At 54.1% G+C, this 27,852-nt stretch overlaps 2 protein-coding genes across 56 annotated transcripts in view; one reads left to right on the forward strand and one right to left on the reverse strand.

Moving 5' to 3' along the window:
- DLK2 (delta like non-canonical Notch ligand 2) lies at positions 1–6,315 on the forward strand. 8 transcript variants are annotated; one of them, XM_005552912.4, is made up of 7 exons: positions 1–120; positions 263–353; positions 1,465–1,595; positions 1,870–1,933; positions 3,225–3,355; positions 4,275–4,419; positions 5,393–6,315. In XM_005552912.4, exons 3-7 carry the CDS (start codon positions 1,520–1,522, stop codon positions 6,126–6,128), a joined length of 1,152 nt encoding a protein of 383 aa, XP_005552969.1. In that variant the 5' UTR covers positions 1–120; positions 263–353; positions 1,465–1,519; the 3' UTR covers positions 6,129–6,315. The 8 variants fall into 8 exon arrangements, with proteins under 8 accessions (XP_005552969.1, XP_065400082.1, XP_015304867.1 ...); XM_065544010.1 differs by having other exon boundaries at positions 3,225–3,337; XM_015449381.4 differs by having other exon boundaries at positions 1–353.
- Positions 6,240–27,852, reverse strand: part of ABCC10 (ATP binding cassette subfamily C member 10) — a 24,779-nt gene continuing 3,166 nt past the window's right edge. The window contains exons 3-23 of one of the 48 annotated variants that reach the window (XM_074037979.1): positions 27,562–27,660; positions 24,602–25,694; positions 22,997–23,224; positions 21,948–22,104; positions 21,614–21,723; positions 19,860–19,939; positions 19,078–19,249; positions 15,868–15,966; positions 13,722–13,911; positions 12,562–12,639; positions 12,219–12,413; positions 11,635–11,785; positions 11,259–11,448; positions 10,634–10,977; positions 10,127–10,296; positions 9,166–9,326; positions 8,633–8,886; positions 7,577–7,706; positions 7,383–7,480; positions 7,064–7,176; positions 6,240–6,738 (exon numbers count right to left, since the gene is read on the reverse strand). In XM_074037979.1, the coding sequence (XP_073894080.1) occupies positions 7,077–7,176; positions 7,383–7,480; positions 7,577–7,706; positions 8,633–8,886; positions 9,166–9,326; positions 10,127–10,296; positions 10,634–10,977; positions 11,259–11,448; positions 11,635–11,785; positions 12,219–12,413; positions 12,562–12,639; positions 13,722–13,911; positions 15,868–15,966; positions 19,078–19,249; positions 19,860–19,939; positions 21,614–21,723; positions 21,948–22,104; positions 22,997–23,224; positions 24,602–25,694; positions 27,562–27,660 (4,099 nt within the window). In that variant the 3' untranslated portion in view covers positions 6,240–6,738; positions 7,064–7,076. Of the gene's footprint in view, positions 6,739–7,063; positions 7,177–7,377; positions 7,481–7,560; positions 7,707–8,632; positions 9,327–10,126; positions 10,297–10,633; positions 10,978–11,258; positions 11,468–11,634; positions 11,786–12,218; positions 12,414–12,561; positions 12,640–13,721; positions 13,912–15,867; positions 16,032–18,115; positions 18,438–19,077; positions 19,250–19,859; positions 19,940–21,613; positions 21,724–21,947; positions 22,105–22,996; positions 23,225–23,363; positions 23,493–24,475; positions 25,695–27,561; positions 27,661–27,852 lie in introns of those variants that run through there. The other 47 variants (XM_074037980.1, XM_074037974.1, XM_074037972.1 and 44 more) reach the window with 47 other exon arrangements.

Genomic DNA, 27,852 nt, shown 5'->3' on the forward strand with positions numbered 1-27,852 from the left:
AATCTGAGCTCCAGGTTTGGGCAGTTGAGGATTAGCCTGAGGCCAAGGACGAACGTGATAGGGTACGGAAGAAGCAACTCGGCGGTGGAGGGGGTTTTGTGCTCACGTTTACAGAGTCAGGTACATTCCCAGTCCAGAAAGGATTCTCGGATGCAGTCACAAAAAGGAATGCGGTGGAAGGGCTGAGACTTGAGGGAGGGAAGGGTGGTGGGGGTAGGGCCAGGGTGTGGGTGGGTGGATGGATCGGGTTATATTTATATAGGGATAGGTTGATCTTGGAAGGCTGGAGACGGCGACATGGACAGGAAGAAGCGGAGGGCGAGGAGGAGCAGAGGAGCACACAGATGAAGCCGGTGATGAAGGCTTTACAAGCGGGGAGGCGTGGGCTGGTGACAGGCGGAGGGAGGGGAGCGATTGCCTGCGTGTGCATGGATCTATATGAGAAGCGTGATGAGCGGCGGACAGGCTAGGGCAGGGCTGGGGCGTGGGCCGCGGAGCGCTGGTCGGGAAAGTGGGCATGGGAGATGGGAGAATAACGGGGTCACGCGCCTCTGGCTTAATAGTTTGCTCCAATTGAGACTCAAGATTTCCTCCTCTCGTGGAAGGAAGCTGGGTCCGGGGCGTTGGGTGGCCGCGAAGAGCCGGGGCCCCGGGGAGCGCCGGGTGCTAGGTGTGCGCCGTGCGTCGCGGGAGGGGGGGGGGGCGGGGGCGGGCTCCGCCCCTGGCAGGGGGCCTAAGCGCGCGCGAGGAGCCGCCGCCGCCGCCGCTCGGGGTCGCCTGGAGCCCCAGATTCCTGAGCGCTCGGCTCGTATGGCAGCCGCTTCGGCGCCCGGCCCCGCGGCCAGCTAGGGGCGGCCCCGCGCTCCCCCACGGCCCCTCGGCGGCGCCCGTCGGATCCCGCCTCGCTCTGCGCCCCGGGGCGCGGCACCTCCCCGCCGGAGGTGAGGACTGAGGGGACAGGGCGCGCGGGGCTACGGGTGCGGTGGGGATTCCAGGCCCCGCGCTGCCGCCGAGCCCAGCGCGGCGGAGATAGGAAGGGGACGTGGGAGAGAGTGGTGGGGGGGCTGTCGGAGCCGTGGGGCGGAGACTGCTCGCTGCCGGGAACCGTCCCTCCCTCCGGCCCCCGCGTTCCCTCGGTGCTCGAGGACGCCTCTTGGCGCTGTCCCCATCCCGCAGACCCCTCTGTCCTGACTGCGATCCCAGCCCCAGCCATTCCCGCGCCTGGCCTCGCTCCACGCTGCCCATCTTTCGCCTCCTTCTTGCAGACCTGGCTCCCGGGTTCCTGTCTTCGCTCTTCTCGCGCTCCTCGCCTGCTCAACCCTTCCCTGCCCCCACCCTCCCGCTACCCCCATCCCCTTCTTCTGTCCCGGCGCTCCTCTCCCTCGGCGGCTCCTGTCACTTGGAACCCGTATCCGTGCCGCTATCTCCGCGTCCGACCGCCTCCCAACTGGTGCCGTCCCACAGGTGTTCACGCGTCCGGCCGTCCATCCGTCCGTCCCCCCTGGTGCCGGCGCTGACCATGCCCAGCGGCTGCCGCTGCCTGCATCTTGTGTGCCTGTTGTGCATTCTGGGGGCTCCCGGTCAGCCTGTCCGAGGTGAGCGCGTCCACCGGGCTCCAGTCGCGGCCCTGTCCAGCCGTCCTCGCTTGCACGTTGACCTCTGCCGGCCGGAGACGGCACTGCAGTCGCTCCGACCCGCGAGGCAAGGAAGACCAGGTTGCCTCTTTGGAATGGGATGGGTTTCTGTGTTATGTCCTGCCCTAGGGCTGAGTCCACTCAGTTACCGGAACCCCAATCCTCTCCTGAGTCCCGCATCCCAGCGAGCTGTGCCCTGACTCAGACTCACCCCTCCCACATCAATCTCTTGCAGCCGATGACTGCAGCTCCCACTGTGACCTGGCCCACGGCTGCTGTGCACCTGACGGCTCCTGCAGGTACCTGTCCTGAGCACGTGCCCCCAAACCCTTTGGTACCCATTTCCAAGCCCTTCACATGCACAACAGAGTGTCTAGGGGCTTCACACTCTACTCTTCATGCCTCCTATGGCTGACTGGCTAGCCCCCCTTTCCCCTTTACCTCAGCTTTCTTGCTTCTTCCAGTTTTTATTTCCCCACTTCTTTAATCTCCCAAATCTGATCCAGGGATTGTCTGAACCATTGCTCCTCAAGATACAGGGAGAGAGACCTAAAGCTTTAGAGAGCTTGGGGATTGGGTGCCATGAGGAAATGGAAAGATAAAGGAACGAGAGAAAGGGAAATTGTTTAGCCTGGAAAAGAAATGCTGCAGGGAGAGTTGCTGGGGAGAAACACTTACAATGAAAGAGTATCTTCCTTGATGAGTTTGAGTAGTTGACTCACTGGGGTGGAGAGTGGAGATTGGGCACATTCTGTAGCAGGAGGAAAGTGGACATAAGGAAATGAGCTGATGGGGCAGGCAGTTCAATTGGCTGGGGGTCTTTGAAACTCTTCATCCCTGGAAAGCTTTTAAAATATGGGTCAAGCGTTTGCCCTGGAATCATGGTGGGAGGATAGTCTTGATGACTTTTTTTTGTTTGTTTTGTTTTGTTTTTGAGACGGAGCCTCGCTTTGTTGCCCAGGCTGGAGTGCAGTGGTGCGATTGCAGCTCACTGCAGCCTCTGCCTCTTGTGTTCAAGTGATTCCCCTGCCTCAGCCTCCTCAATAATGGATTACAGACGCGCACCACCATGCCCGGGTAATATTTTGTATTTTTTTGTAGAGACGGGGTTTCACCCAGTTGGCCAGGCTAGTCTTGAGCTCCTGACCTCAAGTGATCCACCCGCCTCGACCTCCCAAAGTGCTGGGATTACAGGCGTGAGTCACTGCACCCGGCCCTGATGGCCTTTCAAGGTCATTCTTCTTTAAATGTTTGTGAGCACCTCAGACATGCCAGGAGGGGTACTGGAGGCATTTATAGACATCTTATTTCTTCCTCTACTCAACCCTGCAAGGTGTATACCCAATTTACAGATGAGAAGACTGAGGCTCAGGTTAAAATACAGAACCAGGGTTTGAGAGCTGGTGTCTGATGGTCTGATTCCATATATGTGTCCTATGACCTTGCACAGTCCTACACCTACCTGGGACAGGTCTGCTTTTCCTAAGGGGCTGTCATATGTCCTCTTGGTTTCTAGAAGCTCTGGTTCTGTCTCCTCCATTTCTTCATATCCACAACCCAGAACCCTGACCCTGTGTTTCTCCCCATCAGGTGTGACCCGGGCTGGGAGGGGCTGCACTGTGAGCGCTGTGTGAGGATGCCTGGCTGCCAGCATGGTACCTGCCACCAGCCATGGCAGTGCATCTGCCACAGTGGCTGGGCAGGCAAGTTCTGTGACAAAGGTAGGGGGGAGGAAGGGTAGTTGTTGGTTGGGAACCCCAGGTTTTTAGGGGAACAGCCATCGGTATTTATTGAGTGCCTATTGTGTCCTTGTCAAATCCTCAAATACATGGTATTTTATCATTTTTTTTATCTTAGACTTTTTATGTGTTGTCTGAATTGATCCTCAACATAACCCCATGGGGTAGGAAACGCAGCTGCTAAAAATTGTACTCATTTTACAGATCAGGAAACTAAGGCCCACAGCAGAGCTATAACCTGCTCAAAGTCAGGTTTGTTTTTTTGTTTTGTTTTTTGATGGAGTCTCACTCTGTCACCCAGGCTAGAGTGCAGTGGTGCGATCTCGGCTCACTGTAACCTCTGTCTCCCAGGTTCAAGCAATTCTCGTGCCTCAGCCTCCCAAGTAGCTGGGATTACAGGCACCCGCCACTTTGGCAAATTTTTGTATTTTTAGTAGAGATACGGTTTCACCATGTTGGCCAGGCTGGTCTCGAACTCCTGACCTCAAGTGATCCATCTGCCTCGGCCTCCCAAAGTGCTGGAATTATAGGTGTGAGCCACTGCACCGGCCTAATGTTTGTATTTTTAGTAGAGATGGGGTTTTGCCATGTTGGCCAGGCTGGTCTCGAATTCCTGACCTCAAGCCATCTGCCTACCTTGGTCTTCCAAAGTGCTGAGATTATAGACATGAGCCACTGTACCCAGCCCAAGGTCAGTTTGAGACAGACTGAGAGCCAGGACCAGGAGCCTCCTGACTCCAAATTCAGTGTTGTTGTCTCTCCCTAGTATACCACACCAGCCTGGGCTGGGTTTGTAGTATAGCCACACCCATAGAACCTGAGGCCTGGAAGGCGTGGACAAGTCTGGTCTGGGGACCAGATGGGAGGGGTTATCCCAGAGCCTTTCCTGTCCCTTCTCCAGATGAACATATCTGTACCACGCAGTCCCCCTGCCAGAATGGAGGCCAGTGCATGTATGACGGGGGCGGTGAGTACCATTGTGTGTGCCTACCAGGCTTCCATGGGCGTGACTGCGAGCGCAAGGCTGGACCCTGTGAACAGGCAGGGTGAGTGCTGGGCCCTCGGGGTGAGTGGAAGGTTAGACCAGAACCTGGTGATGGGATGAGAAAAGAGGCAGGACTGTTGGGAGGGTAGGGGACTGAGGGTCAGACCACACAGGGACACTCAGATAAAACCCCTGCATGCCAAAGTGTTCCTAGTTCTGGGTTTCTCAACTCTTTTCTTGTACCTTCTGAGCCATTTCTTCAACAATCTATAGGAGCTAGAGAGGTAACAAACGTATGACTGCTCTGGTTGGGGAGGGTGGGTGTGGGGAGGCTGAGGGGCCTGGGTCTCCCCTCATCCTCTCCTGAACATTGGCCTGTACCCTTCTGCGTCACAGTAGGGATGAGGAAACAGCCTGCAGGGCTGGACTTGTCCTCATTTCCACATCAGGCCCAGAAGCCTGCAAGGATAATAATAGCACACTTATCCTGAGGCTTGCCTTCCGGCTGGGCCCTGTGCTAACTGCTTGATATTGATTATTTCACTTAACCCTCACAATTAGGGAAGCTGAGTACTATTTTTATTCTCATTTTTAAAATGAGGTATTTGGCCGGACGCAGTGGCTCACGCCTGTAATCCCAGCACTTTGGGAGGCCGAGGCGGGCGGATCACGAGGTCAGGAGATCAAGACCATCCTGGCTAATACAGTGAAACCCCGTCTCTACTAAAAATACAAAAAATTAGCCGGGCGTGGTGGCAGGCACCTGTAGTCCCAGCTACTCAGGAGGCTGAGGCAGGAGAATGGCGTGAACCTGGGACAGAGCTTGCAGTGAGCTGAGATCGCGCCACTGTGCTCCAGCCTGGGCGACACAGCGAGACTCTGTCTCAAAAATAAATAAATAAAAAATAAAATGAGGTATTTGAGGCTCGGAGAGTGTCGCCCAAGGTGACATGGTGAGCAGAGGTCAGGATACGGACCTGGGCTACCCTACAGGTGTTAAGTTGCTTTCATGCCCTCTCCCACCCCTACTGCAGCTCCCCATGCCGCAATGGCGGGCAGTGCCAGGATGACCAGGGCTTTGCCCTCAACTTCACATGCCGCTGCTTGGTGGGCTTTGTGGGTGCCCGCTGTGAGGTGAACGTGGATGACTGCCTGATGCGGCCTTGTGCTAATGGTGCCACCTGCCTTGATGGCATAAACCGCTTCTCCTGCCTCTGTCCTGAGGGCTTTGCTGGACGCTTCTGCACCATCAACCTGGATGACTGTGCCAGCCGCCCATGCCAGAGAGGGGCCCGCTGTCGGGACCGTGTCCATGACTTCGACTGTCTCTGCCCCAGTGGCTATGGTGGCAAGACTTGTGAGCTTGTCTTACCTGTCCCACACCCCCCAACCACAGTGGACACCCCTCTAGGGCCCACCTCAGCTGTGGTGGTACCTGCCACGGGGCCAGCCCCCCACAGCGCAGGGGCTGGTCTGCTGCGGATCTCAGTGAAGGAGGTGGTGCGGAGGCAAGAGGCTGGGCTAGGTGAGCCTAGCTTGGTAGCCCTGGTGGTGTTTGGGGCCCTCACTGCTGCCCTGGTTCTGGCTACTGTGTTGCTGACCCTGAGGGCCTGGCGCCGGGGTGTCTGCCCCCCTGGACCCTGTTGCTACCCTGCCCCACACTATGCTCCAGCATGCCAGGACCAGGAGTGTCAGGTTAGCATGCTGCCGGCAGGGCTCCCCCTGCCACCTGACTTGCCCCCTGAGCCTGGAAAGACCACAGCACTGTGATGGAGGTGGGGGCTTTCCAGCCCCCTTCCTCACCTCTTCCACCCCTCAGACTGGAGTGGTCCTTTCTCACCACCCTTCAGCTTGGGTACACACACAGAGGAGACCTCAGCCTCACACCAGAAATATTATTTTTTTAATACACAGAATGTAAGATGGGATTTTATCAAATAAAACTATGAAAATGCAAGTGGGCTCCTATGCCAGAAAAACCCACCTGGCGTTCCAGATGCAAGAGGGCCAGAGCAGAGGCCTGGTTCTGGGGAAGCCTCAGGATGCTGCCCACCAAGGAGTGATTTCCAAAGAGTAACCCAGGGTGCCCTTTTCCCTTCTGGGGAAGTGTGGAGAGGTAGAGCCCCAGAGGAGAAGGTAAATAAGCAGCCAGCACCTCTATACAGGCCCGGCCTGGATCAGAGAGAGGGGAGAACACTGCAGGGTGTGGGATGGAGCTCAGCGACCTCCGAGTGAGGCGGGGACTCCCTGCTGGCTGCTCTGCAGCAGCTGCTGGAATAGCGAGTGGGGCTGGTTGCGCAGGGTGGCCGGGGAGTCCAGCTCTACCACTCTCCCCGCTTGTAGCACCAGCACCCGGTCTGAGTTCAGGATCGTGTTGAGCCTGTGATGGGGAAGATGGTCAGTGTAAGGGATAAGGGACAATGACCTAAGTGAGAACACTGATCTGCTTTCCCTCCTCTCCCCTCGGGACACCACAGGTCTGTCCCCACAGGCTTTAGCCCCTGGCTTGGTGCTGGGGAAGGGACTGCAAAGTCCCTCAGATAATGTGCTATAAAGGGCCCTAGGCAGTACCTGGAGAAGGAAGAGCTGAGATTTAGGGGGCAGGATCTCTAAGGCCCTGACCACTGGGGTCCCTGAAAGCAATGGAGGCTCTGGGTGCATGCTACCACAGTCCCTGATTAGGCTGTCACTGGGTGTTTGCACACCTATGGGCAATGGTCAGCACTGTCTTGTTGGCAAAGCGTTTGCAGATGGTCTGCTGGAGCAGCTGGTCTGTCTTCTGGTCCACACTTGCTGTGGCCTCATCAATACACAGGATCTGGAATATGGGAATGCGATAGGGGATAACAAAGGAGAGGCTGTAGGGTGGGCTGGGCCTGGCCCAAGCAACAGCCCCTACCACACTTTTAGCTCTAAAAGGAAAATGAACTTGGTCCCCTAAAACCTCTCCGGACTCCACCTCCCCACCCCCTTGCCCCCCGCCTCCTTCCTGGCCCTCTCTATTGTCTCTTTCTCTCACCTTACCTTGGCATCTGTGAGGAGAGCCCTGGCCAGACACAACAGCTGCCTCTGCCCAAGAGATAAGCTCCGGCCCCCCTCACCCAGCTCACCATCCAGACCACCTGCAAGGAAAGCATCTTCACTGCAGGGCCCAGGCCCTCCCTGCCCCCTTCTTGCTCTAGGGTAAGGGTCCAGCACTCACCCATGGAGGTAATCACCTCACTCAGGTGGCACTGCTCCAGGGCCTGCCACAAGGCCCTGTCCTTATGTAGGCCCCGGGGATCCAGGTTTTCTCGAACAGTCCCACTGAACAAAAAGGGCTCCTGGGGGATGATAGCCAGCTGGGATCTGTGGGACAATGACATGGAGTCCAGCGGTTGGAGATGTAGCCACTTCTGCTCCCAGCTCAGTTTCTGACTACAGCACTAGCACCTCCACGAAAGCCCGGGGATGAGACCTGAACATAACCCCACTCTGCTCCCCACCAAATGATCCGCTAGTAGTTGGGTACCTAGAACTGTGCCAATGCTATAAGCAATACCAAAGAAACCAAAGGCTGGACTCTGTCCTTAAGGAGCCTACATTTCACGGAGGTGTACACACACAAACCAGAGAAAACAAATGGGCTAAACTGTGTGGCACTGACTCCAGGGGCAGCAGTGGCTACGCAGGGAATGACCAGAGCGAATGAAAGGGCAGGTGACACTTCAAGGTTGGAGTGGGCCTATAATTGGGTCCTGAAGACATGGTAGAGTTATAAGGTAGGGCCACCACAGCTTAGAAGAGAAGGCAGAAGAGGCAGGCCTAGGGCTTTAGGATACAGTTTCCCTACCTTTTCCATGTCACTGTACTCACAGAAAATGATATTAGGTTGACCTGAGGGTAGAGAAGGGATGTATACCCTCCAGTGGGGCCACCTGAAGCCAAGGGCAACTGGCTCAGGTCTCAAGCTGTGCGAAGCACTGCCTGCTGAGCCTGAGGGCTCAAGGGATCAGTATCTTGGGGCACAAGAGTGGAGGATGTGTGGTGGGAAGTACAAGAAAGATGCAGCTGGAAAGGGTCAGGGCAAGGACGACCTTGAGATCACCAGCCATGAATCTGGACCTGGGCACTAGGAGTTCTCTGTCCTCGCCTGCTCATCCTGTCCTCCGTTTCAGCCCCTTGATCAGCCCTAGTTGCCCTGAGTTTATATAAAGCCTTCCTAGCTGTGCCCTCCTCTAAGTGCTAGTAGTTCTGGTTCCCCCTTCCCCCTCCCAAGTCCATCTCCTCCAGACCTGAGCTGGGCCAGCTCCAGCTGGCTGATGTCCACGCCATCCAGCAGCACTCGCCCTGAACTGGGCTCTAGCAGCCGGAAGAGCACCAACAACAGGGAGGACTTGCCGGAGCCCGTGCGGCCCACGATGCCCAACTTCTCTCCAGGCTGCACGCAGAAGGTCACTCCATCCAGGGCATTCGGCAGCCCTGGCCGGTACGCCAACACCACGTCCTGGAACTCCACGCCCCCCTGGGTCAGCCAGCCAGTGCCCAACTGGTGGAGTCCATGGGTGGGAGATAGAGGGGAAGAGGGAGATGGGGGAGATGAGGAGCCAATGGTGAGGAGGGGAGGATAATGAGAAATGAACAGTGTGAGAGGAAAGGTGAGAGAATAAGAGATGCGGAAGAAGGGACATGGTGAAGAATTTTGGTCATCATGAAGAGAGGTTATGGGAGCTGAGAAAGATGGGTGGGTAAAAAGAAAAAAATTGCGGGGTACGCTGGGGCCTTCAGGGTTCCAGAGCTTTGGCCTGGGGTCGGGGTACAGGCCTACCTGCAGTGGCTGGCCCTGGGGTTCCTGGGGCAGGTCACAGGAGTACTCTTCCAGCCGCTCAACGCTTACCAGCATGGCCTCCGTCTGTGTGAAGCTGCTCACCAGGCCTGAGAGGAGGCCCGTCAGGGACAGGGCATAAGACAGCGACAGGCCCACCAGCCCTGGGGGAGAGGATAACAGCTGCTGGGAGAGCTTGGACACTGGGATGTGTATGGGAGACTCCCCAAGCTGTGGACTGCGGGCATTTAAAGGAAGCAACAGAGGCTGGGCGCGGTGGCTCACGTCTGTAATCCCAGCACTTTGGGAGGCCGAGGCGGGTGGATCACAAGGTAAGGAGTTTGAGACCAGCCTAGCCAACATGGTGAAACCCGTCTCTACTAAAAATACAAAAATTAGCCAGGCGTGGTGGTGCGTGCCTATAATCCCAGCTACTCAGGAGGCTGAGGCAGGAGAATCGCTTGAACCTGGGAAGAAGAGGAAGAGGTTGCAGTGGTCTGAAATCGTGCCACTGTACTCCAGCCTGGGCAACAGAGCAAGACTCCATCTCAAAAAAAAAAAAAAAAAAAAAAAAAAAGGAAGCAACAGAGAAGCAGGAGGGTGACAGGACCTAGCCTGGAGCACAGGAGGCTGGATGCAGGGCACAGGGTGGGCATGGAGAAGCTGGGAGGGATGGCATGTGGGATACTGAAGTGGGCTGGGGCAGTGTGGTGGGGATGGGGTGAAAGCAGGAAAGGGACTGAGACCAGCAGCTCAGAAAATTCATTCTAGTCCCCGAGCCGCCACCACCACCTGGGGACTGTCACTCAACTCCAAACGGGGGTGATGATGATAATCATGATACACCCTCACAAGGAACCCTGGGTGGGAGGCAAAAATGTTGGGGGGACAGTGCAGGGAGAGATCTGGGAGAAGGGTGGACCAACTTGCGGGTGAGGTAGGGGTGAGGGGTCCTGGGTGGCACCTGGGTTAGCAAGGCCCTGCTGGTGCTGCACCAGGGCAATGCCTGCGATAGCGCTGACCACTGCTGCCCCCATGAGCTGTAGCCGAATGTCCAGCCACTGCATTGTGGCACTGGTGGCAAACTGGCACCTCTGGTTTAGCTCAAGGAGTCGCTGGTTCTCCTCCTCAAACCTAGGGAAGGCCAGATGGATGTGAGGCCGGCCACTCCACTGCTGCCCTGAGCCACCCAGCCTCAGGGCCTCCACAGGGAAGGCCCTCTTGGGCAGTTCCTTCTTGGCAGCTGATCGATATACCCACAGGCCTCCCGCAGGGCTGCAGATGCCAGTGTGCTCTTTCAAAGTGGGTGTCTGCTCTGCCTCCCTATGTCCTTCTTCTGTTGCTTTCCTCCTTCCCCACCCCTTGTCCCCAGGAGGGCTGAACCAACCATACCCTGCATATTCCTCTTCTCAGGGGTCTCTCTTTTCCTCTCCCCTCAACACCTCATCCCCCTGGGCTCTGGTTCACACACCTGTAGGTGGCCCCTGTGGCCCGGAGCACAGAGAGGCCAGCTAAGGTATCAGCCAGATGGGTATAGAGTGGAGACAGGGTGAGGCTGCCCAGGCGCCGCAGCTCCCGTGAGGAGGCCCTGTAGTGGCGCTGCACGTGATAGTAGATGATGCTCAAAGGTGGCAGCAGCAGCAGCAGCCAGGGCAGGCCAGAGCCCAGCACGGCCAGGAGCCCCAGCAGGCCTGCCGCGTTGGCCAGGAGGATGTTGAGGATGAAGGGCAGGCTGTCATCCACACAGGCCACATCAGAGGAGAAGCGGTTTAGGATCCGGCCCGTGGGTGTGGCATTGAAGAAAGTTACTGGTGCCTGGGAGAAGGACGCTGATTGGGCCAGGGCAGAGTCTGACAGAAAAGGGGTTGGTGGGCAGCCCTGGGGGAGGTGGGGTGGAGGGGAAGGCCCAAGATAGAGAATAGGGAAGGACTAAAATATCCCCAGAATTTGGGTGCAGAGAGGAGATTGGCAGAGCTTAAGGAAGAATATCCCAGGGCAGGAAAGACTCTCCCATCCCCAGTGGAGCCCGAGTATTGGGAGGACATTCCACAGGGCTAGGACTGCGCTCCCCTACCCCTGAGGTCCCAGCCCCTCACCATAAGGACTCGATGCAGCAGGCGTCGATGCAGGGTGGCAGCTGCTTCAAGGGTGCCTGCTGCAAAGAGCACTGCCCGGAGAAGGGTGCAGAGGGAGTTGACACCAGCAATGGTCGCATATACGGTGAGGTAGAAATGGATGTCTGAGGAGCCATTGGGGGCAGCTTTGGGCAGTGGGAACACTGGGGTGCTGGGTGGTGAGGAGGGAGCTTTGGGTAACCAAAAGTAGGGCCACTCAGGGGTCCTTTCTCCTCCCCCATGCCATCTCTCCCACCCTCCAGAAGCCACAGCATCTGGAATACCGGCCCCAACCCTCACTCCCTGCCTGGCGACCACTCTGAGAGCACCAGGCCCACCCCCAGCCCCAGCCACTCACTAGAGGTTTCCGGGGGAAAAGAGGAGCAGTTGCGGAGAGAAGAGCCCCGTAGAAGCTGGGCTGGTGGAGGCTTGCACCTCTTGGGAGCTATTCTCAGCCTTCAGCTGAGAGATCCAGTGAGAGAGCCACCAGTCAGCAGCGTTCCGCGTGGCTGGGTGGGGACAGGAAGGAAAAAGCTGTAAGAGGCTCCTCTCCCTCGTTCATTCTATTCCAATGCCCCCTTTCTCCACCCTTGCCTCTGGTTCCTGCCCATCTCCATCCCCCTGGCCTGGCCTTCCCACCCTGCCACTACCCCAGTCCTCCCTAATGTGGGCTTCTCTCATAGGCCGGTCACCCTTCAGCTCTGGGGAGAACAGGATCTCAGACTTGCAGAATGGGAGCTAACCTGGGGGGCAGAATGGAAGCCAGCTATAGAGCACATGCCTCTGGCCCCTGGGCATCTCTCAGAAATAGAAGTATGGCTTTTGTCCCAGCTGTGACCCATGCTTGGTGAGTCTCTGGGCCTTATAATGATTAGTGCAAGGTAATGGGCACCTGGACAGCATAGCCGTCATGGTGTAAGAGACTCCCAGGCACACTCTCACCTTGCATGAGGAGCAGAGAGAAGAGGATGGCTAAGGCCAAGCCCTGGCCCACAGCCTTCCAGTAAGCTTGGTACACATGCAAGGCCACGGCGCCCTCCTTCTTGCTTTCTTCCTGCAGCAGGCCACCAGATGTGCTCTGCTCCTCCTCCAGCCCCTCCTTTGTTTTCTCTGGGTTTTGTACTGACTGGGCTGTGGCTGTGAGAATCAGGGGTCATGGAGGAATTAAGCTTGCAGGGTGCCAGTTGAAAACTCAGTATTTCAGAGGAGCGGCCAGCCTTTGTAGAAAAAGCTCTACAGTGTGGCAGTGAAAAGCAAGCTCTTTTCTCCCACTGGGGAGCCATACCTGAGTCAGACTTTTGTCCATTCTCAGCCCAGGCTTTGGGGACAGGTTGTACCAGTGGCAGAATCTCAGAGGGAGGTCCTGGAGGGTAGAAGGGGAGATTAGGAGGGGGCTGTTCTGAGTCTATACTATGCCTTTTTCAGTGCGTGTACAGATCCTACCTCCCATCCTCTTAGGTCTCCCTCTCTAAGCCACCCTAGCAGGATACCCCTAGACCTCGAGCAGGACTCTTAGGCCTCCTTCCCTAACCCATCCTGCTCTGGATACCCCTAGACCTCGAGCAGGACTCAAGTCCATCCTTGTAAACCTCGATTCTGACCAGCAGAGAGGGACGAATGTCCATCCCCGAGAGGACAGCCAGAACTATGCCTGCCACTCTGTCCAGGGTTACTTCTCATTACTGCAGAGCTTTTTCTTATGCTTCACTCAATTTCTAATATCTGGTTGGAGCTTCATTTCCTCCTATTTCTCTCCCAGTGAACTTGCAGGTGGTCACGTCCCTCTGCATAAAAATCTTTCAGAGTGGCCGGGCGCGGTGGCTCAAGCCTGTAATCCCAGCACTTTGGGAGGCCGAGACGGGCGGATCACGAGGTCACAAGATCAAGACCATCCTGGCTAACACGGTGAAACCCCGTCTCTACTAAAAAATACAAAAAACTAGCCGGGCAAGGTGGCGGGCGCCTGTAGTCCCAGCTACTCGGGAGGCTGAGGCAGGAGAATGGCGTGAACCCGGGAGGCGGAGCTTGTAGTGAGCTGAGATCCAGCCACTGCACTCCAGCCTGGGCGACAGAGCGAGACTCCGTCTCAAAAAAAAAAAAAAAAATCTTTCAGAGTTTAAAAATTTTTGTTTTTACAAAAAGACCATTCTAAACCTGACTCTTTATCTTCTCTGAAGATATGAGACTGTTCTCAGAGACCCTGGGCCTCTAAGTTCCCAAGAGCATCCAGTCACAAAGCCCATGAGTCCCAAATACACTGGCATTTCACCAACGTGCTCCTTTTCCCTCCTGTTCTCCCAGTTCCTTACACCAGTTCTGTGAAGGCAGGAAGCAGCAATGACTGGCTCAGGCCACACATGCAGCAGGTGGCAGAGTCTATACTTCACAATCCCCTGCCATACCTGGGCAGATACCTCCCTCATGCGCGGTTCCTGCCCCCATTACCAGCCTGGATGAGGCGACCGGCCTCCATTAGCAGCACCACATCAGCCCTTTCCAGGTACTCGGTGCGGTGGGTGCACAGCAGCCGTGTGCTGTGGCTTAGCATGCCCAGGATGCACCTGTGCAGCAGGTGGTTGGCCACATCTGCATCCACAGCGGCCAGAGGGTCATCGAGGAGATAGAGCTCCTTTTCCTAGAGAGACGTGAGGGTACTGTGGGCACCAGGACCCAAAGGCTCTCCTGGGAAGATTTCCAAGTGGTCAGAGAAGACAGTTGAGATAAACTCTGGGGGCTACCCCTACACTAGCAGAGAAAGAGGTGAGACCTGAGGGTGGACATCCCTTCAGGCAAGAAAGAACAGCACCCCCAGGGCCAGCACTCAGCTTTCCTAGCTCCCAGGCCCTCAGCCCACATAACGCCTTTTTTTTTTTTTTTTTTTTTTTTTAAAGACACAGTCGCCGGGTGCGGTGGCTCAAGCCTGTAATCCCAGCACTTTGGGAGGCCGAGACGGGCGGATCACGAGGTCAGGAGATCGAGACCATCCTGGCTAACACGGTGAAATCCTGTCTCTACTAAAAAATACAAAAAACTAGCCGGGCGAGGTGGCGGGCGTCTGTAGTCCCAGCTACTCGAGAGGCTGAGGCAGGAGAATGGTGTAAACCTGGGAGGCGGAGCTTGCAGTGAGCTGAGATCCGGCCACTGCACTCCAGCCTGGGCAACAGAGCGAGACTCCGTCTCAAAAAAAAAAAAAAAAAAAAAAAAAAGACACAGTCTTGCTCTGTCGCCCAGACTGGAGTGCACTGGCATGAACACCACTCACTGCAGCCTCAACTTCCCAGGCTCAAGTAATCCTTCCCACCTCAACCTCCTGAGTAGCTGGGACTACAGGTGCATGCTATCAAGCCCAACTAAACTTTTTTGGAGACAGGGTTTCATTCTTGTCACCCAGGCTGGAATGCAATGGTGTGATCTTGGCTCACTGCAACCTCTGCCTCCCAGGTTCAAGCAATTATCCTGCCTCAGCCTCCTGAGTAGCTGGAATTACAGGCATGCGCCACTATGCCCAGCTAATTTTTGTATGTTTTTCAGTAGAGATGGGGTTTCACCATGTTGGCCAGGCTGGTCTCGAACTCCTGACCTCAAGTGATTCACCTTCCTTGGCTTCCCCAAGTGCTAGGATTACACCAACTAACTTTAAAATTGTTTTTTGTAGGCCGGGCGCAGTGGCTCAAGCCTGTAATCCCAGCACTTTGGGAGGCCGAGACGGGCAGATCACGAGGTCAGGAGATCGAGACCATCCTGGCTGACACGGTGAAACCCCGTCTCTAGTAAAAAATACAGAAAATTAGCCGGGCGAGGTAGCGGGCGCCTGTAGTCGCAGCTACTCGGGAGGCTGAGGCAGGAGAATGGCGTGAACCCGGGAGGCGGAGCTTGCAGTGAGCTGAGATCCGGCCACTGCACTCCAGCCTGGGCGGCAGAGCGAGACTCCGTCTCAAAAAAAAAGAAAAAAAAAAAATTATTTTTTGTAGAGACAGGGTTTTGCCACATTACCCAGGCAGGTCTTGAACTCCTGGGCTCAAGCAATCCTCCTGCCTTGGCCTCCCAAAGTGCTGGGATTACGACCTAAGCCACCACGCCCAGCCTACAAATACTTTTTTTTTTTTTTTTTCTTGAGACAGAGTTTCGCTCTTTTTGCCCAGGCTGGAGTGCAATGGCACGATCTCGGCTCACCACAACCTCCGCCTCCTGGGTTCAAGCAATTCTCCTGCTTCAGCCTCCCGAGTAGCTGGGATTACAGGCATGCACCACCATGCCTGGCTAATTTTGTATTTTTAGTAGAGACGGGGTTTCTCCATGTTGGTCAGGCTGGTCTTGAACTCCCAACCTCAGGTGATCCACCCGCCTCGGCCTCCCAAAGTGCTGGGATTACAGGAGTGAGCCACCGCGCCCGGCCACAAATACTTTTTAAAGGGCCTTGAACTCTGCTTTAAATCTGCAAACGGGGATGGGATGGCCAATACCTCAGGAACATGCAACACAGGAGGGAAGGAACCAGATGCTAAGGAAAATATTCCTATCCTCCTAACTCAGCCACGCTCCCAAGGCTCCCCCCACCTCCCTGCCACTGTAACCTCCATCTTTAACTGACCTGGTAGACAGCACGAGCAAGGGCAATCCGGGCACGCTGTCCCCCGCTTAGGGTCATACCCTTCTCCCCCACCTCTGTCTGGTCTCCAGCAGGCAGGATCTGATGGAACAAGTTCCCCAGTGGGTCAAGGAGCTCCCCATTATCTTCTGGCCCACTTCTTATCCCTTTGCAGGAAAGAGATAGTGGGAGTCAAGAGAAGTAGGGAGCTTGAGGAGAGTAGACTTAAATTTGGGGTGAGCTAGTCAGAGAAGACAAGACACACTTCCAACAACATCGAGCATTTATCGAACACTTACTATGTGCCTAGCACTTTGCAGGCATTCTCTCATTCAAGCCCCATGATAATCTTATGAAGATGGTATCATGGTATCATTTCCTTTTCTCACGTGCAACCAAAGCTCAGACAGATTAACTAGCTGGCTCACAGCTAGTAAGGGGCAGGACACGAGTTCAGATTCTTTTTTTTTTTTTTTGAGATGGAGTCTCGCTCTGTCGCCCAGGCTGGAGTGCAATGGCACAATCTCCGCTCACTGCAAGCTCTGCCTCCCGGGTTCACGCCATTCTCCTGCCTCAGCCTCCCGAGTGGCTGGGACTATAGGCGCCCGCCACCATGCCTGGCTAATTTTTTATATTTGTAGTAGAGATAGAGTTTCACCATGTTAGTCAGGATGGTCTCGAACTCCTGACCTCGTGATCTGCCCATGTCGGCCTCCCAAAGTGCTGGGATTACAAGCGTGAGCCACTGTGCCGGCCACGAGTTCAGATTCTTTTTTTTTTTTTTTTTGAGACGTAGTCTCACTCTATCACCCAGGCTGGAGTGCAGTGGCGCGATCTCAGCTCACTGCAAGCTCCGCCTCCTGGGTTTACGCCATTCTCCTGCCTCAGCCTCCCGAGTAGCTGGGACTACAGGCGCCCGCCACCTCATCCGGCTAGTTTTTTGTATTTTTTAGTAGAGACAGGGTTTCACTGTGTTAGCCAGGATGGTCTCGATCTCCTGACCGCGTGATCTGCCCACCTTGGCCTCCCAAAGTGCTGCGATTACAGGCATGAGCCACTGCACTTGGCCTACTATCCTGTCTTTTTAACAGGCAAGGTAGTAAGATATCTTGGGCAGATTTTATGTAAAAGCTTTTATGTTTTTACTTTTTTTTTTTGTGAGACAGTCTTGCTCTGTCGCCCAGGCTGAAGTGCAGTGGCATGATCTCAGCTCACTGCAACCTGTACCTCTTGGGTTCAAGCGATACTCCTGCCTCAGCCTCCTAAGTAGCTGGGTTTACAGGTGCCCACCACCACGCCCAGCTATTTTTTGTATTTTTAGTAGAGACGGGGTTTCATCATGTTGGCTAGGCTGGTCTCGAACTCCTGACCTCGTGATCTGCCCACGTCGGCCTCCCAAAGTGCTGGGATTAGAGGCGTGAGCCACCACTGTAAGCCTGGCTGCCCTGGGTGGATCGCTGCCCTCAAGCGATCCACCTACCTTGGCCTACCAAAATGCTAGGATTACGGGCATGAGCCACCACGCCTGGCCGATCATTCATTGCTACATCAAGCTTTCCCAAGTCTGCTAGGTCCTAGGTACTGTTGTAGGCACTAAGGAAAGAGATGAACAACAAAGCTTTTAGCTCAGGGACTCACCATGTAGTGGATCACAGGTGCTTCCTCTGCATGAGGAAGGGAATCCCTTTGCTTAGTAGACCATTCCTGAGGCCACGAGAAGGCTTAGAAGTAGTACATTCCTTCTCTAAAAACCTACGAAAGCTGGGCTGGGCATAGTGGCTCAGGCCTGTAATCCCAGCACTTTGGGAGGCCAAGGTGGGCAGATCACTTGAGCCCAAGAGTTTGAGACCAGCCTGGGCAACATGGTGAATCCCCGTCTCTGCTAAAAATACAAAAATTAGGCGGGCTTGGTGGCTCACACCTGTAGTCCCAGCTACTTGGGAGGCTGAGGCAGAAGAATCGCTTGAACCCGAGAGGCAGAGGTTGCAGTGAGCCGAGATCACTCCACTGCACTCCACTCTGTGCGACACAGCAAGACTCTGTCTCTCACACACAAAAAAGTAAAAACTTATAAAAGCTTTTACATCAAATCTGCCCAAGATATCTTACTACCTTGCCTGTTAAACAGACAGGGTAGGAAGCCAGGCATGATGGCTCACGCCTGTAATCCCAGCACTTTGGGAGGCTGAGGTGGGCAGATCACAAGGTCAGGAGATTGAGACCATCCTGGCCAACATGGTGAAACCCCATCTCTACTAGAAATACAAAAATTAACTAGGTGTGGTGGCATGCAGCTGTAGTCCTAGCTACTCGAGAGGCTGAGGCAGGAGAATTGCTTGAATCCAGGAGGCGGAGGTTAGAGTGAGCCGAGATTGTGCCACTGCACTCCAGCCTGGTGACAGAGTGAGACTCCATCTCAAAAAAGCAAAACAAAACAAAGCAAAACAAAAATTAGCTGGGTGTGGTGGCTCACTCCTATAGTCCCAGCCACTTGAGGGGCTGAGGTGGGAGGATCGTTTGAGCCCAGGAGGCAGAGGCTGCAGTGAGCCAAGATGGCGCCATTGCATTCCAGCCTAGGGGACAGAAAAAAGACCCTATCTCAAAAAATAAATAAATAAATAGGAATAAAAAGAATGACAGCTGGATACAGGATGCCCCATGGTCAAGGTTAAAGGTGCTCCTTTTCAGGGACATTCTACATTTACCTGGGTAGGGTAGTGGTGGTGACATTCTTGAAGGGGACAGCGGGATTGAGTGGGAAGTCAGGGGAGAAATCTGGAATCTCTTCTCCCATACATGCAGTACTCTGGACTGGGGGCAAGGGGAAATCTAATAGGCTTGGCAGGTTTCCCTAGGGTAACCTGCAACCAAATGAGACCTTGACTCTTCCAAGCCTTCACGGTGGGAAGTGGGTATGGAGAAGGGGACAAGGAGCCCGGCTGTGCAGAGCTAAGCCTGACAAGTGGAACCCTCCCTACCTCCAGAGGCCTTAGAGCTCTTCCCACTGCTGTGGAGAACACATAGTCATCACCCTACTGGGCCCTATGGAAGGGGCAGCTGGACACTCTGGGAGGACCACAGTCCGACGGCCATTCCTAGATGAGTGATGCCCGAGCAGAAGCAACCCCTTTCCAGAAAAGCAAAGCTTTGGTTTGAGGTGTCAGCGACACTGGAAAAGCAGGCAGCTAAGAGGTTTCAAGGCCAGGCACTCACACTGAGATCATCATTGAGGGCGCAGGCTTCTAGCACCTCCTTGTACAGCTGTGCATCAAATGTCTTCCCAAAGAGGATGTTGTCTCGGATGGTGGCAAACTGGATCCAGGGTTCCTGGGTGGCCAGGCCAAAGCCCTTGGACAGCCCCCACACCACCACGCGCCCACGCAGCCTGCAGAGAGCCAGGCCAGCAATATGGGGACCAGCTCTCCGCTGGGTCCCTCCATGCCCAGCCCTTGCTTCCTAGAAACCTCCCCAGGCTGCTGTCTTCCACACAGGGTCCCTCTTCATATCACATGACTGAGCTGGCAGCTCCTGAGGTCACAGGGTCCTAACGAAGCCCATTCTGGGTGGAGAAGGGAAGAAATTGCTCTTTGGCTACAGCCAAGCAGCTGTTGTATTTACATGTGCTCAGGAGCTCAGTAGAGAGTATGGCTACCACATTGTACTTGTTCTCATCTGAAAGCAAGGTCCTCCCTCAAACCTATGCTCCTCTCTGGATCCCTCCCCTGCACAGTCACATTTCTGAAAGAATAGCTGACACGGGATGTTTCCATTCCTTTGCTCACTATTATAGCGTTTAAAACACTCTGGTGTAATGATTACAATGATTCGCTTTCTTGGCCACCTCCTTCTTTCCAGATTGAAAACTCTCCCAATAAAGGGACCATGCGTTGCTCTTCTTAGTACCCCTGACCCCCAAAAGGGGTCCAACATATAGCAGGGGCTCAGTGTTTGCTAAAGGACAAAGTGAGGACAGGGGTGCATAAGAGGTTGGTTACCTGTGGAGCTCTCCAGCGATGGCAGCCAGCAGGGAGCTCTTCCCACAGCCCACCTTCCCCACGATGCCCACCAGCATACCCTGCAAAGAAGCCACACAAGTGTCTGCTATTGGTAGGGGATGGGACAGAGGGGGCAGTGGTCTCCCTCCTGACACTCTGGGCTGCCAATCCTCCCACTGAGGCTTCTCTTTTTTTCTTTCTTTCGTGTGTAGGGAAAGAATTCTCCACTTCACAGGCTGACCTGTTGGCTCTAGAGAAGTAGGGTGCTTTTTTCTCCACTCAGAGTGGCTATCAGTTTCACTGTCTATGTGAAGGGCCTCTGAAGGGGAACAGCATGCCAGAGAGAATGGGAGGAAACCACCCAAGAACTTCCAATGTAAGCTCTAAGACAGGCATCCCAGAATGGGAGAGGAAAGGGTAGAACTCCAGGCTTTAGGTCCTGGATGGTGGGTTGGCTAAGTCAACCTGTGGCTAGACTTCCCCTATCTCAGGGAGAAAAAGCAGTGCTTTGCATACATCCCTATTTCTGTGGGCTTATAGTTTAAAATTTTCTGTTTCCCTTTTTTTTTTGTCATAACATATGGAGCTATCTCCCTGCTAAAAACAACAACAACAACAACAACAAAAGTCCTAGTTCCTTCTCTAGAAGGGACTGGGCTCTCAGAAGCTCTATCTGCCTGTGATGCCCCAAATCTGCCAGCCAGGATTGACCCATCTACAAGTGACCACTTCTGAGGCCTTTCCCTGGGAATTTGGGACCAGGATCCAGAGACAGCTTCTCCCTGTTGGCTGTAATCTGTAAACTTGAGCATTCTCTGTAGTCAGATCTTCTGCTCAATGGAGGGTGTGTCCACAGAGAGAAGAGGACCAGGCAAATACAGGGAGAGAGGCACACAGAAGCAGAGAGCTCTGCGAGTTGAGGCCTGGTTCTGGGCTATTTCTAAGATCCAGCTGCGTTCCTGCCTTTGGATTCTGCAACGTATCTCTATATCCTTATTATAATTCTTGTTTGCTTAAGCTAGTTGCAGTGCATTTCTGTAACTTATATCCAAAAAAGCCCCAACTAACACGTTAGCAAAATTCCTTTGTACAAATCCAGCCTTGTCTTGCCTGAACTAAGAGGAAAAACAAAACACACAGCCCAAGCCAGAAACGTGAGCCAAATGTGGTGGAGGCAATTCAGCCACCACCAGAGAATGCCGGGTTGAGCTGTGGGGCACAGGGTTGGACAAAGGTCAGGAGAGAGTGAAAACTCAGGACAGGAGGTGAACAGGAGTTGGCTTATTGCCAGGAATGCCCCATTTTAAGTTCTTTGTATGCTGTAGCATGAGCCACAGGGTGTGACTGCTTTTCACCAGCCTAAACAGGGGATCCCCATTTGCAAAATATTTCTTGGAAGCGCTTGCTGGGCCTCTCCCCCAGATCCCCAATCTGGGGGAGATGTTAGTTAAGCCCCAGGGCCTGTTCTGAATGCTGCAGCTTCTGAGGGACATGGAGAGACAAACACACACCAATTGGTCTGGACTGGATGGATACACGCTGCCTAAAGACCAGAGAGAGGTGCAACTATTCTGAGATTCAAATGTGAGGTGTCCTCTCCTCATGGATGAGAACCTGCTCACCAAATGCCTCTCCCTCCTGCAGCAATTAGAGCTGCAGAGCGATCAGCTATGATTGGCTCGGTCATTGCTTCTCTGACATGAGTTCCTCTCTCGTGAGTCTGAGGACTCTCCCAGGGTGTCTGTTCAACAAACCTTTTTCACTTCGAGATGACCGATGAAGGTCTCCTGGCTGGTTCCAACTGGGTCCCAGGAGAACAAGGCTCCATGCAGCTCCAATACTGTAGATGGTTCTGTGGGGGGATCTGAACACAGAAGCCACTTGATTTAGGCTCCTAAACTACCACAATCTGCTTGGGGAGGGTAAATCATATAATTGACTTGCCAGCCCCATATCTACCTGCCCAGAGCTGAGTCTGAGTTTTGGATTCCGCTCTAACCCCTCTTGGTGACATCTATGCGTGGTACCCAAGTGGCTCCACTCCCCTTCTCACCCTGTGCCAGGTTCTGCCCACTAGCTTCCCATTACCTGGGCTGTAGTAGGCCTGGGGGTTGTGGTTTGGAAGGTCGAGGAAAAGCTGGATCCGGTCCAAGGACACTTTGGCCTCCAGGAGGCCATTGATCACCCAAGGGAAGTTGTTGAGAGGAAGAATAAGCATTCGCACCAGTGCCAGGGCCGTGAACACCTGAGGGAGGTGGGAGGAGGGTGAAGCCCCAGGAGTTATCTAAGGGCCTGTTTCTAAGGGAAGCCCTGTGGACAGGTCTGTGGAGGAAAGAACTGGGCAACGATAGAACTGAAGGGCTGGCTGGCCAATCCTGGGATCAGATGTGGCAGAGGTGGTCACTTAAAGAATCCTAGAAATTCCAATGTTCAAGGGATACAGGTTCCATTTTTTTTTTTTTTTTCTTGACGGGTCTTGCTCTGTCACCTAAGCTGGAATGTAGTGGCATAATCTTGGCTCGCTGCAACCTCCACCTCCAGGGTTCAAGTGATTCTCCTGCCCCAGCCTCCTGAGTAGCTGGCATCACAGGCATGCATCACCACACCTGGTTTTTATATTTTTAGTAGAGACAAGCTTTCACCATGTTGGTCAGGCTGGTCTCGAACTCTTGGCCTCAGGTGATCCGACTGCCTTGGCCTCCAAAAGTGCTGGAATTACAAGTGTGAGCCACCGTGCCCGGCCAAGGTTGCATCTTTTTAACTAGGCAGGCCTAGCTCATTTTGAGACTTTTTTAGAATTTCCAAGTAGCAACATCACCTGGCCTTGGCTAGACGCAGGACTGGATCAAAGATTTTTTTCCTAAGGCCATTAGAACGAGTATAAAGAGACCTAACCCCAAGCCTGGAACTGACTAGAAGTTGGAGTGAAAGGTGGAAGAGAGGAAGGAAAGGAATCCTTCACAGAGGGGAAGGTTATATATCCAAGGCCCCCACAAAAAGGTTCCTTCAGTTTTCCCTTGGTCGAGAGGCAGTCAGGGATCCCTCCCTCCTTCTCAGCCAGCACCGAGGGCCTGAGCCTACGTCTCCACTTCGCCGAAGTCTCCTTGATGCTGGTCCCCTTCCTTCCTGGTCCTCACCTTGGTGGCAGTGAGCTGGTGCCCCATGAGGACATAGGTGATGAAGATGACGATGGAGATGACAACCGGTAGGGCAGCCCACAGGTATACACAGGCCGCATCCAGGTATTTGATGACCCGGAGTCGCCCCAGCTCTCGAGCCCGGCAGGCCTCTACTCGGGCCCCCAGTGCCTGCTCCCACCCGCAGAGCTTGATGACCCGAATGCCACTCAGCAGCTCTGTCACAAGCTAGGGAAAGGAGACAAGGGAGAGGCGTGAAGTAGAGGCACTGCTCATGTGTCTTGTCCGCCAAGCCTTCCCCAGGCTCCTGGCAGAATGTTCAGTATTCTAAGCTCTGCACTGCCCTAGTCTTGGTTTTCTTCCTCACCTCAATCCTTTCTGGAAATCCTGCCCTTCAAATCCTTTTCAGCCCTGGGTTGCTTCCCCTCCCAGTCTCTCTTTTACTTCTCCACTGGCTCCACCTGGGGACAGGTTGGAGTGGGAATTCCCCTCCTTCCTAGGAGAAGAAGTGGTGGAAGGTGCAGCCAAGTCACCACAGTGGAGTAAAAGCACTCCTCCCATTAGATGAGGGACAAAAGGCTATCTCCCAAAACCAAAAGATGTGAGCTTCAGGGGCTGGCCCCCCAGTTCTGGCCCCCAGCTTGAGTGGCACAGAAACTATCCTGTAGGAGTACACAGGCATAAGAGGCCACACCACAGCCCAGGGTCAAACAGGCTAATGGGCCCAGGGAAGATGGGCAAGGGCCAAAACTCCTTGTCTGTAGCTGTCACAGGTAGGGGAAAAGGCCTCATGCCATAACCACCTATCAACCTCCCTTCCCTCCAGGAGCACTCTGAACTGTTCCACTAAGGGTCGACAGCTATGCTGTATGAACCCCCAGGACTGCCATCCCCTTTGTACCCACAATCACTGCAGAACCCAGAGCTGATTCGGCCAAACCCTAAACACCTAGAGTTGGCCCAGGCAGGAAAGTGACCTATTCCCTTCCCCTCAGCCTATCCAAAGAGGCAGCTGCGGATCTCCTAGGTCTCTCTACATGCAGCCATGGGGTGGTCTGTGCCCTAGGTAAAGAGGTTGGAGACTTGGGTCCCAGCTCAGGCCCTACAGACCTGTTTGGTGCCAGGGAGATGACTTCCTACCTCCCAGGGTGGCCACATGTATTCAGAGCTTACTTTGTGACTGGCACTATGCTAAGCATTATCTCATGAGATCCTTACAAGAGCTCTACAAGGTGAGCTACTATTATTCTCATTTTACAGACGAGGAGGGGGGAAGCCCAAATAGGTTAAGTGACTTGTCTAAAGTGATTGAACTAGTAAGTGTAGAGCCAGGATTTGAACCCAGGTCTATCTTTCTCCAGTCTCAGCTCTTAACTTTGAGGTCACTCTCACTCCCTCAGGTAGTGTGCATAGGAAGACCTGTGGCCCTGGGCTGGGTGGGGTCTCTAGATAGCTGAGGGACCCCAAGTACCCCCTCACCTTAACCCGCGCATCCTTGTGCCGTAGCATTTCCTGGTTGCTGGCCATGATGCGGGTGGCAATCACTTTGTTGACAGGTACCAGCAGCAGTGCCAAGATCAGACCACCCACAAAGGCCACGCCTACCTGCTGGTACAGCATGTAGAGGGTGATGGCCAGCTGTAGGGGCAGGCCCCAGGCTTCATGGAAGCTCCCAGCAAAGTTAAGCAGCCGTTCAGAGTCAGTGCCTAGTAGGTTCAGGGCCTCCCCAGTAGGAGGGCGGCTGGGCCCCAGCTGTAAAGTCTTGCGGTACAGGATGTTCAGCACGGCCCCCCGTGCCTGAAGTTTTACCTTACAGACCTCATACCCATACTGATTCTGCAGCACAGCACCCAGTACAGCCCCACTGGCTAGCCCCAGAGCGTAGAGCAGGCCATGGCTTAGTGGCTCCTGCCCCTCTTCCAGGAAGCCCACCAGTAGGGAGAGCAGCAGGGGCCCTGAGAATCCCAGCATGGTCCCTACCAGCTTCAGCAGTCCAAGTGTCAGATAGCACCGTCCAAAGGCCCTGTATAAGGCCCTCCACAGTCGGGCCCCCTCCTGCCAGTGTGACTGGAAGACACGAGCCAGGTAGGTTGGATGCAGTCTGTGGGGGAGGCGGCAAATGTCCTGAGGCTGCTGGAGCTCTCCACAGGCCCCACGGGCCAGCAAGGGTGCCAGCCAGGCATAGGAAAAGTGTGACAGCCAACTCTCCCCATCTTCAGCCACCTCAGGTTCTTGATCCTCGGGCAGGAGGGGTTCCTGAGCCCAGGGTTCTCGTGGTCCCCCAGGAGCTGCCCATCCCAGTGCATAGGCCAAGAGTGCAGCCAGCTGCAGGATGAGCAGGCATAGGCGGGCCACGGGCCCTGGGAGAAGTGGGGGCAGAAGTGTGCCTCGTTGGCAATGCCACAACACGGTCAGCACTAGGGCTGGAGCTGGCAGCAAGGCTACCAGGGCCAAGGCCAAGGGACCCCGGGAGTGGCCATGAGAGGAATGGGACAACACCCACAGGGCCAGGCTGTGGCTGATCCAGGCCACAGCTGCTACACACCCTTCCAGCACCTCTAGGCCTATGGGTCCTGGGCCTGCCCCTGGTGGCAAAGCAACTGGAAGGAGGTCTAGCAGCGGGAAGACGGAAAGCAGGAAGGAAGCTGCAAGTCGGAGGCGCCATCCAGGACTGCATGGTAGGATGTAATCTGGACTCCTGGGGACAAGAGGGAAGACAAGGAGGCACGCTGTGGCTGACTCAGGACCCAGACATACCCCTCACCTCCAAAAATTCACTTACCTAAGAAATCAACTCCCTTCCTGCCTTGCACATCTTATCCCTACCCCACTTTACCTTGGAACCCAGGGTCTTTTCTCCCAGGAAGTCTTCCCAGATGAACCTAACTCATTTTCTGACAAAATGAGCTAACAAGCCACCTGAGCCTAACTACCTACACCATTTCTGACTCTTTTTTTTTTTTTTTAACCACAGACATTAACAATTTTGAGGTAAGGTTGTCCTTAACATGAAGACTAGGAAAAAAAAAATCCTGGGTACTATGTTTGCTACTTGGGTGATGGGATCATTAGAAGCCCAAACTTCAGCATCACACAATATATCCATGTATAATTACAAACAAGCACATATCCCTCATGAATCTAAAATTTAAAAAAAATCCAGGCCAGGTGCTGTGGCTCACGCCTGTAATCCTAGCACTTCGGGAGGCTGAGACGGGACGATCACCTGAGGTCAGGAATTCAAGACTAGCCTGGCCAACATGGTGAAACCCCATCTCTACCAAAAACGCAAAAATTAGCCAGGCATGGTGGCAGGCACCTGCAATCCCAGCTACTCAGGAGGATGAGGCAGGAGAATCGCTTGAATCCGGGAGACGGAGGTTGCAGTGAGCTGAGATCACGCCACTGCGCGCCAGCCTGGGCGACAGAAGGAGACTCCATCTCAGGAAAAAAAAAAAAAAAAAAATCCAAAGTTTTCATGCAGATAACCGCTAAAGGGTACATATTCATTTTTACAAAAGGATCCACCTAAGAGTACCCTTAAATTCACCTGAAGCACTATTAGATGAATAAAAATTGGACTTACATACAGTTTTTTTTTTTTTTTTTTGAGACGGAGTCTCGCTCTGTCACCCAGGCTGGAGTGCAGTGGCCGGATCTCAGCTCACTGCAAGCTCCTCCTCTCGGGTTCACACCATTCTCCTGCCTCAGCCTCCCGAGTAGCTGGGACTACAGGCACCCGCCACTTCGCCTGGCTAGTTTTTTGTATTTTTTAGTAGAGACGGGGTTTCACCGTATTAGCCAGGATGGTCTCGATCTCCTGACCTCATGATCCGCCCGTCTCGGCCTCCCAAAGTGCTGGGATTACAGGCTTGAGCCACCGCGCCCGGCCTACATACAGCTTTTATATTCTAATATGGTAGCCTAAACTTTATAAAGCCTTGGAATATTCTACTCTCTTTCCACTGATTGTAGAAGGTGGTGTGCATTGCTTTTGTGACTCCTTTAGCTGAAGAAAAATATCTCTTTCTGCTTGTCTTTACATCTTCTTGGCATACAAAGAAATTTTTTTTTTTTGTTTTTTTTTTTTTGAGACGGAGTCTTGCTCTGTCACCCAGGCTGGAGTGCAGTGGCGGGATCTCGGCTCACTGCAAGCTCCGCCTCCCGGGTTCAAGCCATTCTCCTGCCTCAGCCTCCCGAGTAGCTGGGACTACAGGCGCCTGCCACCTCGCCCGGCTAGTTTTTTTTGTACCGTGTTAGCCAGGATGGTCTCGATCTCCTGACCTCGTGATCCGCCCGTCTTGGCCTCCCAAAGTGCTGGGATTACAGGCTTGAGCCACTGCGCCCGGCCAAAGAAATGTTTTTAATAAACAAAAAATGATCTGTTGCATTAAGAATCAAATACAGGGGCTGGTCACGGTGGCTCATGCCTGTAATCCCAGCACTTGGGGAGGCTGAGGCGGTCAGATCACTTGAGGTCAAGAGTTTGAGACCAGCCTGGCCAACATGGTAAAACCCCATCTCTACTAAAAATATAAAAATTAGCTGGGTATGGTGGCACGCACCTGTAATTCCGGCTACTTTGGGTCACTGAGGCACGAGAATCGCTTGAACCTGGGAGGCGGAGGTTGCAGTGAGCTGAGATCGTGCCGCTGCACTCCAGCCTGGGCGACGGAGAGAGACTCCATCCAAAAAAAAAAATTAAATACAGGAAAACATACCTGCAGCAGTGAGTGTCAGCATGTCTTGAAAGTTCATATAAAAAGAGGACTGAGTCTGTTACACCCTTTGTTGGCAGGGCTAGGTTACTAAAAGTTTGCTTGTAAACTAAAATGCAGAGTCTTGCTCTGTTGCCA

The sequence above is a fragment of the Macaca fascicularis genome, chromosome 4 (assembly GCF_037993035.2).
Source record: "Macaca fascicularis isolate 582-1 chromosome 4, T2T-MFA8v1.1".
Lineage (NCBI taxonomy): Eukaryota > Metazoa > Chordata > Mammalia > Primates > Cercopithecidae > Macaca > Macaca fascicularis.